This window comes from Engystomops pustulosus, chromosome 10 (assembly GCF_040894005.1).
Source record: "Engystomops pustulosus chromosome 10, aEngPut4.maternal, whole genome shotgun sequence".
NCBI lineage: Eukaryota > Metazoa > Chordata > Amphibia > Anura > Leptodactylidae > Engystomops > Engystomops pustulosus.
In genome coordinates this window covers 71,189,418-71,201,663 of record NC_092420.1, presented here as the reverse complement: position 1 = coordinate 71,201,663, position 12,246 = coordinate 71,189,418, and the positions used below count along the sequence as shown (strand labels likewise).

At 43.4% G+C, this 12,246-nt stretch overlaps 1 protein-coding gene across 3 annotated transcripts in view; it reads right to left on the bottom strand.

Annotated features, from left to right (window-relative positions):
• TDRD5 (tudor domain containing 5) overlaps nt 1-12,246 on the bottom strand; it is a 49,643-nt gene that overhangs the window by 21,466 nt on the left and 15,931 nt on the right. For all 3 annotated transcript variants that reach the window (XM_072128469.1, XM_072128470.1, XM_072128468.1), the window contains exons 6-9: nt 11,549-11,605; nt 5,550-5,706; nt 3,787-3,902; nt 2,627-2,838 (exon numbers count right to left, since the gene is read on the bottom strand). In XM_072128469.1, coding sequence (XP_071984570.1) covers nt 2,627-2,838; nt 3,787-3,902; nt 5,550-5,706; nt 11,549-11,605 — 542 coding nt within the window. The remainder of the gene's footprint in view (nt 1-2,626; nt 2,839-3,786; nt 3,903-5,549; nt 5,707-11,548; nt 11,606-12,246) is intronic.

Below are 12,246 nucleotides of genomic sequence, written 5' to 3'. Positions count from 1 at the left end.
CCAGGCCGCTCAGCCTGCGCGCTACAGGGAATAATTGCCAAGCGTAACTTTACGCATGGCAATTATTTGGGGGGGTAATGGCGCCTCATTACGCGTCTATGCCGCGTGGTGAGGCGTTAATGCGACCTCTGGATGTGATCTTCTTCCTACTCTTGAGTAGGGTAGATGACAGGATGTGAAAGGCCGTTTTTTTCAGCATCCATGCAGTTAATTATAATTGAAGGATATTGGGGTGACAGATTGAATCTTGAGACGGGAGATCTTGGTTCAGAGCAAGGATCCAGAAGTCTCCAGTCTCTCATGCAAGTGATCACGAGGCTGGGAGAGAGTATCTATTCTAATTTCTTTTTCAGGAACCACCAAGTCATGTTTTTTTTTTTTATTTTTAGAGGGATCCTTATCTTCTTTTCTAAATGTCCCAGCTGACAATAGGAATGTTTGTAGGCAAATTAAGACTGATGGGATCGTGGACGTTAGAAAACCTACCAACTTCATTACTTCACTCATGGAAAGGAGGTTCTATTTGCTAAAATTATAAAATTTTCTTTTGTAGGGAAATTAAATTTTTATTGGGGGTAAGGCCACATTCACAGAGCCCCCATGGGAACATATATCCGGCCGTAATTTTTGTCCGGATATACGTCCCCATGGACTGCTATGGCAACCTGGCAGCGGTAAGGTGCATGGGGTAGAGCATGTTCTACCTTTCCCTGTATGTATGGGCAGGCAGCGCTATTTCCTATGGAGCGGACCAATGTGAATGCAGCCAAAGAAGGTGTCCAGTAACTCCCCCCAGGAAGTATTTTTGTTGGAATGGCCACATGTCTGACTTTTCTCAATTCACCATCCAGCCTAGAGAGGAAAAGGTTTTCAGAGTAAAAACAAGGTTTTGAAAAAGTCGATGGGGGTCTGTGCTGAAAAAAGAAATATGTCCCGATAAGGTATAATCTGTATGCCGTTCAGGTGAAGAAAGGCTGATACCTCTGCCACCACCTTGGTGAAAACCCTTGGGACTGCAGAGAGGCCAAAAGTAAGTAATTTGAAATGAAAATGACTGACCAACCAGTATATCCAGACCACAAATCTCAGGAACAGTTATGAATTTTTGTGACTAAGCACTCAGTTACATGCGCCTTGAAGATCTACAGGCACCATGATTGTATCTTTATTTAGAAAAAAAAAGTTCTCAACTTTATGGTCTCCATTTTGAATTACTCCATAAACCAGAGCCACCAGAGACGCATAGCAGGGAGAATTCTTAAAAGGGAAGCCATGCCCGCAGCTTCCTATAGTCTGTATAGCGCGTGCCTGCGGCAAGCACCCCTGGGAGGGTTATGGCCTGTCTGAACAGCCCAGGATTGCCCTCCAGGTGGGGCTTGAAGAAGGAGCAAGAAGGAGAACGAGCCCCTCCAACCACATGGCAACCCTCCAGTGCCGAACCAAAGCCACAACACTGGGAACGGGTAGCAATGCTGCTCCTCCACAACTGGCCTAGGAGCAGGATTTCAAGTATCCCAGGGACAAGAAACTATTGAGGAACAAGGGGGACTGAGGAAAATATATATTTTTAAAATTTTGTTTACGATTGTATAAGGGAGAGTTCAATAAAATAGCTGTGTGAAGCTCAGTGTAATTTTCTGGAAACTCGTTTGGTGCCCCCCAAGGTGGCAGTGTGCGAATTAAAAAGTTATCGTTGTATACGTGATAGGTCGTGATTTCTGAACAAAATATGATTTGACAAAATTGGAGCTTTTTACTTGAATTACAGGCGGTCCGCTACTTTAGAACACCTGACTTACAGATGACCCCTAGTTACAAACGGATCACTGGTAATTGACTGTACTTTAGCCCTAGGCTACAACAAACAGCTGTAACAGGTGCCTGCAATTCAGCTTTATTGTTAATCCTGGTTTTTATAACATTTTTAACATCCATTTGTCACCGAGACCAAAAAAAGTTTGGAGTTTCAATTATAAAATATACAGTTTAGACTTACATACAAATTCAACTAAGGACAAACCTACAGACCCTATCTTGTACGTAACCGGGGACTGCCTGTACTGTGAATTTTATATTTTCAAACACATTTGTGGATTGCTCAGGATTTTATAGATTCTTGTAGCCTTCCTTTTCTGAAATATTTATTGGTAATAAATTGTAGTCAGAACTATTCTATGTATGATCTATGTAGTTTGTCTCCGTACACTGAGAAATTGCATAACAAATTTTAAGATTCTATTTGTAAGATTTAAGTGGCCCTGCCAACTATTCCCATGATAAATACATAAGTGTAAGACTGTCCTAGGCAACAACTCACATCATAAGCTTGGAAACAAATACTATAGGGGAAATAAGATCGAGCAGTAACAAAAAAAATGATAAAGCAGTAATGTCAGTGTGGGGTTGCAGGGACACCAACCACATTTCGATGCTAATAAGCTACTTCCTCAGCTGTAGAAAGTGTTTAAGTACAATTTTTTTGTACCTTTAAGTGTTTTATTATGGGTTTGGGTTGTTTATTAATTATCCAAGATATGTTATCCATTTGTATGCCAATGTGTTCACAGAGAATGGGGGAAGTCACACGAAGCTAAAACTACAGGCTCTGAAACAAAGTATTTCTCACCTCATTTCTATCATCATGTCTTCCAGCTTCTGAGAGGTCTCTGTACCACAACACCGGATATAGAAGTCACTTGGAGAAGTCACATTCTCCACATAAACCCCAACCATGAATCCACGTTTCATACGAGATATACTGCAAAGTTTTTTCTTTCTCACAGCATCAGGTGGGATCTCCGACTGAGAAACCGCCAGTGGCACAACCATAGAGCTCCACTGAAGAAAACAATATGGTAAAATATGTATATACACACACATATATATATATAATGCACTCCATATTTATTAATAATAACAGTTATACGTAGGTAAGGCTCATTTCACACTACCGTTCCTTCTCTCTGTTAATTCTTTTATTTTTTACTTTTTCGACAGAGGTTTAACGTATCACTTAAAAATCCCATTGACATCAAAGTGAATTTTATGTTAGCCGTTATGTTCCGCTTAGGCAAAGAACCGGTTTCCATGTGTTTTTTGGACTGAAAAAATGGACGGAGGCTGCAGTACTTTTCCTCCGTTTAGAAAAAAAAAAAAAAACACATGAATAATGGATCCATTCCAAGCTGGCCATAACAGAGGACATAAAACATGGGAAGGCAATGGTTCAACCTCCTTTCTTTCCTTTTTTTTAATGGAGGGAAGGAACGGTAATGTTAATTTAGCCTTATGCAGCCCAAAAAATAAGAAGCTGGCTGTATTGGTGTACAATTTAAAATAATAATAATAAAAAAATACTAAATACACCCCACTTCATAATATTCCCAGTAGTTCTACAAACTAGTAGGTCATGGTGTAAAATCTTGTTTCAGGAACCAACACCTCAAACAGCATTCACTCAGTGTCTCCTGAGGACTGCGTATTCAAATATTTTAATTATTTTACAGGGGATTTTTCATCAGGTTGGATCATACAAAACTCAGATCTGCGTAATTATACTGTTTTGTCCTTTAGAAGTGGAGGAGGAAGGGGGACAAGTGAGGACAGTGACGCTTCTTTCACATTGTATAACAATGTTAGAATGTTTGTTAAAAATGCTCTTAAATAGCCCTTTAAAGTTTTCCCTTCAAACAAAGAGAAAAGTCATCAGGGCAGGAACAAACGAGCCGGAGCAAACAAAAGTATTCCTTCAAAAGTTAAGAGCCTCAGAAAGAAGCAAACTAATACCAGAATCTTTCCATCTGCTGGAGAAATAATCACAGGAGGCTGCAACCTCTCAGATTTCTGTGTAGGTATATTCCATCGGGTAATGGAGTCATCAGCAGCAGCAGACTCGCTCTCATCTATAAGAAAAGCATATAACACATACACACACTACCTCAGTTTATATTTAATAAATGCATTAAGAAATAAAAATTAATAGCCAGGATGACGTCAATAATGCTTCACCTGCAGCACTTAATCAGTGAAGCAGAAACCCGTTTCTCCTTTACCCCTTCTTGACGCGCGCCTTAATAGTACCGCTTCCAGTCCCGGTGCATGGAGAGGACTCACGGGCTGAGCCCTCTCCAAAGCCGGTAAGTCTTTGCTGAATATTGCAGCAAAGACTTATCATTAACTCCCGCGATTGGTGCTGACACCGGTCGCGGGCGTTATCCCACCAAACGCCGCCGGCAAAGCTGCTGGCGGCTTCAAAATATGGTGGTGCATGGCCGAGCAGCCTCATTCCCCGTGATGTTGTCTTCCGAAGACCTGAGGCTGTCTCGTTTTAACCCATTCGTTACAATGTGCTAATTGCCCATTGTAATGAATGAGGAGGAAAATCCCCATATACTGCCTTACTGTAGTATGACAGTATATGTAGGAATGATCAGACAACCTAGGGTTAAAGTTCCCTATGGAATCTGAAAAGTAGAAAACCTAAAAAAGTAAAAACAAACCAAAATAAAATAGAAAACCTAACAATTCAAATCACCCCTCTTTCCCTAGTACTCATACAAATAAACATAATAGGTATCACCGCGTCCGCAAATGCCCGATCAAAATATAATAACACTTTTTCACAGCATTTAACCCTGTAACGGAAAATGGTGCCTAAAGTCGAAAATGGCACTTTGCCTTTTTGAAAAATTAAAAAATTCAATAAAAAGTGATCAAAAAGGTCATACAGTCCTAAAAATGATAGCATTGAAAATTTAATCAAAAGTTGCACCCACAGCTCTGTAAAAAAAAAAAAAGTATGAAAAAGTTATTAGTGCCAGAAAAATGGCAAAAACCAAAAAAATAATTTTTTTTTGCACAGGAGGTTTCAATTTTTGTAAATGTATGAAAACATTATAAAACCTATACAAATTTGGTATCCCCGCAATTGTACCGACCCAAAGAATAAAGTAGACATGTCATTTTGGGCGCATAGTGAAAGCCATAAAATCCACAAGAAAATGGCGCAAATGGAATTCTCTGTTTCCCAGTGCACGGCATGGAATATTAAATACTATCACAACGAAGTGCAATTTGTTACGCAGAAAACAAGCCCTCACAGAGCTCTTTACGTGTAACAATACAAAAGTTATAGATTTTTAAAGGTAGGGAGTGAAAAATGGGAATGAAAACCCAAAAAAGGGCCAGGTCGTTAAGGGGTTAACAATGCTGAGCTTATACCACCCTCACCACCTCCAATCTTTTGTGGCCTCTAACAGGTTTAACTCAATTCTTTCCGGCACAGCTGGAATTTAATCTGTTGCCAGGAACATTGGTGAGAGATGTTTTTGGTTCTTTGCTGTCAAATGGGCAGTTCCAAACTAAAGATTTGCAGACGGGTTATCCTGAGCTGTAGCAGAGAACTCAATAAGAAAAGTTTCTGTACCTACTATGGTAATTCGGCTATTACTCATTGCTTGGAAAGATTGGAGCTAAAATAGTGAAGTCCAAAAGGTCCTCCTCAATTATCAACCACCCATCTGTAAAAATAAGTCAACTCATTTTCTTACCATTTACATTTTTCTTTCTTGATTCAATGTCAAAAAGGCGCCAATCCTGACCATCTTTTGAGTCCTCCAAATAAAGCAGGTCACCTAAGGAACCCACAAGGTCCAAAACAGACATGAATCCCAACTCTTTAAATGGCAGGTCCTTTCCAGTGTGTTGCTGGGAACAGAAGGAATGTGGTTAATAAAGTCTCCCAAAAATATCACAGACATGCATTCATCCAAGTAGAACAGTACAATAATGAATGAAAAAATAAAATTTCAAGTAGGAATCTTTAAAGGAACCCTACTTTGACAAACATTTTTGTCTAAGTATTAAAATGCAAGGGGCGCGCTCTTGACATGCAGCGGCAGTAGACGCACGCACCTGCTTACCGGACACTAATCAGCACCACTGCGTTGCCCAGCAATCAAATATCCCAAGGCAATGCCCAAGGGGAGGCAACAGAAACTTACCCCAAAGCCAGCGGTGCACCCCACAGCCACGTTCCAGCGCTACCTCCGCTCCCAGTCAAGTCCGCCGATAGGTCAGGAAAGATAGACGTTGCTCCGACACGTGCTTCCCTGCTGCAAACGTCGAGCGAGCACCACCAAAGTCTTCAGCTGCAAAGAGTAAGCAGGCGCCCAGCATCTCACTGCCCGCACCCACCGCCCACTGGGCTCTTGTTTCCCAGCGAGCCTGGGAAAGAAGAGCCCACCGCCAGAGAGGCCCCCAGAAGCCACATCCGCCATCCGGGCAGCCCCTGAGGGAAAATGGCAGGAGAATGCGCTGGACCCGGTGTCCCCCACCCATCAGCGGGCGAGGGTGCCGGGTCACAACGGGGGAGGTGGGGGGGGGGGGGGGAGGAATGCCCAGCAGACCCCCATATCTCAGAGCTGGTACTCTCCTATAAAGGGAGCCCCCTCCACACAGGCCCCAAACATGGACTCCATGCCGTGAACCCTGGAACCTCCGCCAACACAATTACCGGCGCAGTCACAAGCCACCCTGACTAGATGGGACAATCGATCGTGGAATGGGCTTTGGGCCTGCAAAAAAAGGGTACAGGTAGCCACTGAACTCCAGGCCTCACTGCCACTGCTGTTCTCTCCCTCTTCATCGCCAGGCCCCAGCCCCTCTCCCCACGGGCAAACCCCAGATGCTCTGAGCTCCTGCCTGCACAGACCTGGGCCTACTCATATGCGCAGGACTTTGTTATGCTGGAGGAGCCCCACTAACCCGGGCTGACTTGCACAATGCTATGAGATGGAGAAGATGCAGTGGCTGGACAAGGTGCACCACTACATGGAGCAGGAGAGATCAGGGGTAGGCTCCCTATAAAGACAAACTGCATCTCACTAAACCAGACTTGAGCAACTAGAACAGCGGGCAACCTCGCAACAGCATATGATACGATCCTTAACTCTGGAACATGACGACCTTGAGAACCGGGTTGCCAAAATAACATGCGGGTGAGAGGCCCCCCCGCGAAAGAGGCAGACAGAGACCTCTGTCTCATTATCCCCACAATCTTCAACAACGTTCTGGGAGACCCACCGACTCACCAATTGAGTTAGATAGAGTACACAGGGCCTTAGGTCCGGGGTTTGGGGATCCTGATATTTCCGACATCATGTCCCGAATTCACCACTATCGCACTAAGGAGCAGCTGATGAGATGCACCTAGGACAAAGGTTGACGAACCCATGATGAGGCTTCCTATACAAATTCTATCAGGCCTCTCAACCCGCACACGTTATGCCCTTTACTTGACAAGATCCATGAATGTGATGTTCCCTATGTCTGGGGTTTTCCTTTCCATCTGGTGGTATGAAAAAAAGGCCACTCATTACCAGTCCATGATCCCAGTGATTTGCAAGCTCTATTCGACCTGTTTGGGGCCCCCCTGTGATGTTCCTGACTTGCTACAAGCACCTGTGATACCCTGGCTTCAAAGAAGGCGCTGCAACCAACCGGGTGACTCTTTTCAGCCCAGGAGGGGTAGTCATTGATTTACCATGAAGAAGAGTCTCATGAAGTTATCTATTTAACCCAGTTAGAATTGTTGCACAAAGCCTGGGTTGATGGGTGCACTCCCATCTTCCTCCCTACCCTGGGCCTGCGGCGGGGCCAGATCGAATCATACCATACCATTCAGCCTGCCATGGGCCAGCTTAGGGCCTCGGATACTGGTTTGCTGACACTAATGGCATGCGGACAAAGGGGAGGGCATGCCAGCTCTCCGCTCTCTGTATTTCCTTACTAAATCCCCCATTAGGGACCCCTAGGTGTTACCTGCTCTCAGCGGTAATAAGGCAATAGGGTGGGCTGGCCCTTCTCAACTTGGGGCCCTACGGCACCTGGGGATGGCATCTCACATAATGAGGTGGATTGGAGCATTGTACTCCAACCAGACAGCGTCTGTGAGGGCCAACATTATATATTCTGATTCCTTTCCTATAAGGAATGGAACGTCCCAGGGATGCATGCTGTCTCCCCTCATCTTTGCCCTCACAATAGAACTTCCCCTCCAGAGGGTAAGGAAAAGTCCGGATATTAATAATCCGGGGCGATAGCAAATAGGAAAGAAAAAAAAAAATTGTGCAGCACTGCTCAATCTGTGTGCACTATATAAATAAAGGAATGATTATTATTATTTTGGGAAGGCCTCCAACTAACCCACTACTTAGGATCCTTCCCATCTCCTACCTCGTATGGTCGGTCTCTGACGGGTCTTGAGGGCACCTGCATACAGCGGGGTCCTATCAGAGGAACTCTCTTAATAGCATACAATCTAATAGCCCTTCCACAAGACCATGTCCCAGAGTAAATGAGAACGAGATCTGAGTCTAGACCTCACTATGGAACAAAGAGAAAAGGGCACACTACTCCATATTTTCTGTAGTTGCTCCACGCTAGCCCCATACTGGACATCAGTACTGGGGGCGATTTGCGAGGTGACGGGTAGAGAGCTGAAGGATGACCCCGCTTGGGTCTTGCTCCACCATCATGAGATCTTTGTCACATATCGAAGGTCCCTACTGTGTCTTCTCCTTAACGCGGCAAAGGCCTGCATTTCGGTGTGTGGGGCACGACTCCCTCCTCAACCCATTTACATTTACAACAGCCTTTATTTTGTCCATAGGCATTTTGAGGAATTTATCAAGCCGTGCACTCCTCAATTCTGGCATAACAAACAATGCAAAAATAGATTATTGTATAATTTTGCACTTCTTAGAGTGAACTTGCCACCTGCTACTAATTTTATACTTAGGACAAATGTGAGAAAGTGGCTGGGGTTAGCCTTGCATTGATCTCTAAAATTGGTCATGTGGATTGCCCATGAAAGAAAGTTCTCAGAGTTTAATCCTCTGGTTATATTTACACAAAAAAAGATCATTTTTAACCCCCTAACTTTGCGATTTTCCTCCCGATTTAGCCCCCATCACTCAGTGATGGTCAGTGGAAAATTCCAGAGTGTGGGCGGGGACTTAAAGGGGTTGCCCCATTTCAGCAAATTAATGTTATTGTTTGTATTATAAAAATGTATACAATTTTCCAATACACTTTCTGTATCAATTCTTCACAGTTTTCTAGATCTCTGCTTGCTGTTCTGCTATAGAAAGCTTCTATGTTTGCATCCAGTGGACAGAAATCTAACCATGGTCACACAGGTGCTCGGCTCATTATAACACACAGCTCTGATTACTCTCTGACGGCAATGAGACGTCCACTTGTGTGACCATGGTCAGATTCCTGTCCGCTGGAAGTAAACACAGAAGCTTTTTATAAAAGGGCAGCAAGCAGAGATCTAGAAAACCATGAGGAATTGATACAGAAAGTAGAGTATATTGGAAAATTGTACAGTTTTTTATAATACAAACAATAACATGAGTTTGCTGAAATGAAAATACCCCTTTAAGTTATCAGGATACCTTATACAATAGCACACAGCTCTGCTACATCGTATAATGAATAAAATACAGTCAGCACGGTTATGTCACCCCCTCCTCTGGATCCAGCGTGCTGCTGCTGAGACAGGAAGTGCCTGTGTCTGTAGCGCTGTCTGCTTCCCGTCAACCCCCTCTTCTGCAATGCAAGATAAGCTAGAGGAAACCTGACAAGCATAGTCAAAAGATTTTGGTCGGGTCCAGGAAAAACTAAATTGATAGAGACAGGTTGTAATTATATGTGTGATACACTGTATTTTTGAACATGGAATTAGAGAATGTGTTATTTTGTTATCCTGAGTATATTTAAGAATCTTGCCTACATAGGAAAACCCCTTTAAAGCGATCCAGTAACTAGGTCATTATTAGCTGGCAACAGGTTCCAATAGCCTATGCCAGTGGTGGCGAACCTATGGCATGTGTGCCAGAGATGGCACTCAGCCATTTTTGTGGGCACTCAGACCATCGCCCCAGGACAGAGTTCACCAAATCCACCAAAACTTCCTGCAGTCCCAGGAAACTTAAGAGATGCTGCTCTCAGCACTATTTTAAAGTGACACTTCATTGGCTCTTTGGAATTGCAGGAATAGTGAGAAGGTGCTGACAGAAGTGCATTATCTTTGGAGGTCTTCCTGCTGAACCCACCATTCTTCCTCTACAGAGAGACCCTGCAGAAAAGCTACAATGATGTCCGAATTTGCCCCTCCTTCTTTGAACTTTATTGGTTGCCTCAGAGGCAATTGAGACGATTGAAAGATGTGGGAGAACAGATAGCAATAAGTTACTGCTTCAAATGCCATGTTGGCACTCCACGTTAAATAAGTGGATTTTGTTTGTAGTTTCACTCTGTCTCCAAAAGGTTCGCCATCACTGGCCTATGCTATGCAGATTTGAAAAATGCCTTTGTCGGCATTCTGAATCATATCAAGACTTTATAAAAGATTATTTCATACTACCTGGTTACCTACCACCAGCTAGTGGAGAGTCCCAGATGGGGAAACTACAGCAGTCTTTGTGCCCATGTTGCTATAACTCCTCATGCATTCTCGGTCTACTCCATACTATCCTCCTCCCCTCTCCTGACTGCTCAATGCAAATTACAGGAAGAAGGAAGGGAGCTGCATGAAAGTGGAGGAGAGGAGACTAACAAACACATGCTGCAGTTGCCTTGTGCCCCCCCCCCCTCCCTCAATAGCATAGGCCAGGGATGGCTAACCTATGGCACTGGTGCCAGAGGTGGCACTCAGAGCCCTTTCTGTGGGCACTCAGGTCATCACCAGAGAGGACTCCAGGTATCTTCCTGCAGTCCCAGACAGCCCAGGACTTGCTGTGCACAGAGCTATTTTAAAGTGACAGCTCTACCTGGGACTATTTTCTGCTTTATTGGTGTCCTCAGGTGCTGGTATCAAAGAAAACTGTGACAGAGAAGGGAGTATAAATCACAAAATAAATTTCTGTGTTGGCACTTTGCGATAAATAAGCGGGTCTTTGTTGTAGTTTGGGCACTCGGCCTCTAAAAGGTTTGCCATCACTGGCATAGGCTATTACAACCTGTCAGCAGATAAAATGAGATTCATGCCAGCAGGTTCACAAGCTAAGCATCTAAACATTACACATGAAACTTTTTAACTTTTCTTCAAATTAAAAAACAATAAAATTTACGATACAAATTCCCTACATGATAAATCTCCACATCTCACAATTGCTGCAGAATATGAGCTTATGGATATAACAGGGTTAGGTTTCTGCTTGGGCTGTAAGCCCACCAGGTTTCTGCTTGAGCTGTAAGCCCACCAGTATATGAAAGGGTGCATTCATAAGCCATCATTTGCACCCTGGTTACATTGGCATACAAGTATTTTGGCCCGGGCAGACATTTCAACTACAAGCCAATGGAAACCACAATCATGTGTGTGAGCACATAAAAATCTATTTGTCTGTGCCCCATTAGTTAAATCAATAGATAGCACACAGACAAAAATTATGTACATGTGCAGGTAGCCCAGGAAAGGATAAAGAGATTGGTTGTAATAGGGCTGCAAATTATAAATATTTAAAATAGAAAATCTCACCTTGAATACAGAAAGCAGATGTGAAACTGGGAGTCCTTCTGCATATTTACAGACAACCTGATTTAAAAAAGAAAATTAAAAATCATCATTATATAGACATTCACTTTAAAATCTCAAAATCTACTGCTTCGAAATATCAAAAACACTCCTGTAATAAGACAGGGAAATGCAGGAGCTTAAATACCATGTGCCCTTTATAGAAAAATCTGTCAAATGTTAAAACTGTGCAGCTACTCATTATTTAAAAGGACATCTACCCTCAGTCTCATGGTAGATTTCCAGCATTATATGCTCGTTTCTCTATGCACTAATTGGAATAGTTTTGAATGCATCAAGATTATTAAAAAATATGTAAATGAGCCAGAGGCGCCCAGGTGATGCCAGCCTCTAGCCATTGTCAGGTTTAAATTTATGCATACACCCCACTCTCTACAGACCCAGGCCGGCTCATAGCTCCTTGGCCAGAGCAGGAGGTAGGATTTCAGCATTGAGGGGGCGGGGAGAGAGTGCGTGCATAAATTAAAATCTGGCGATGCCATGAAGGGGTGCATATTTTTTAATAGAAAACCACAAAAAAAACCCACAAAACACAACACATTCAGGTTTTGAGACAATGCACTGGGGCAGGGTCTGGCAGGCTATATACACTGGGGCAGGGTCTGGCAGGCTATATACACTGGGGCAGGGTCTGGCAGGCT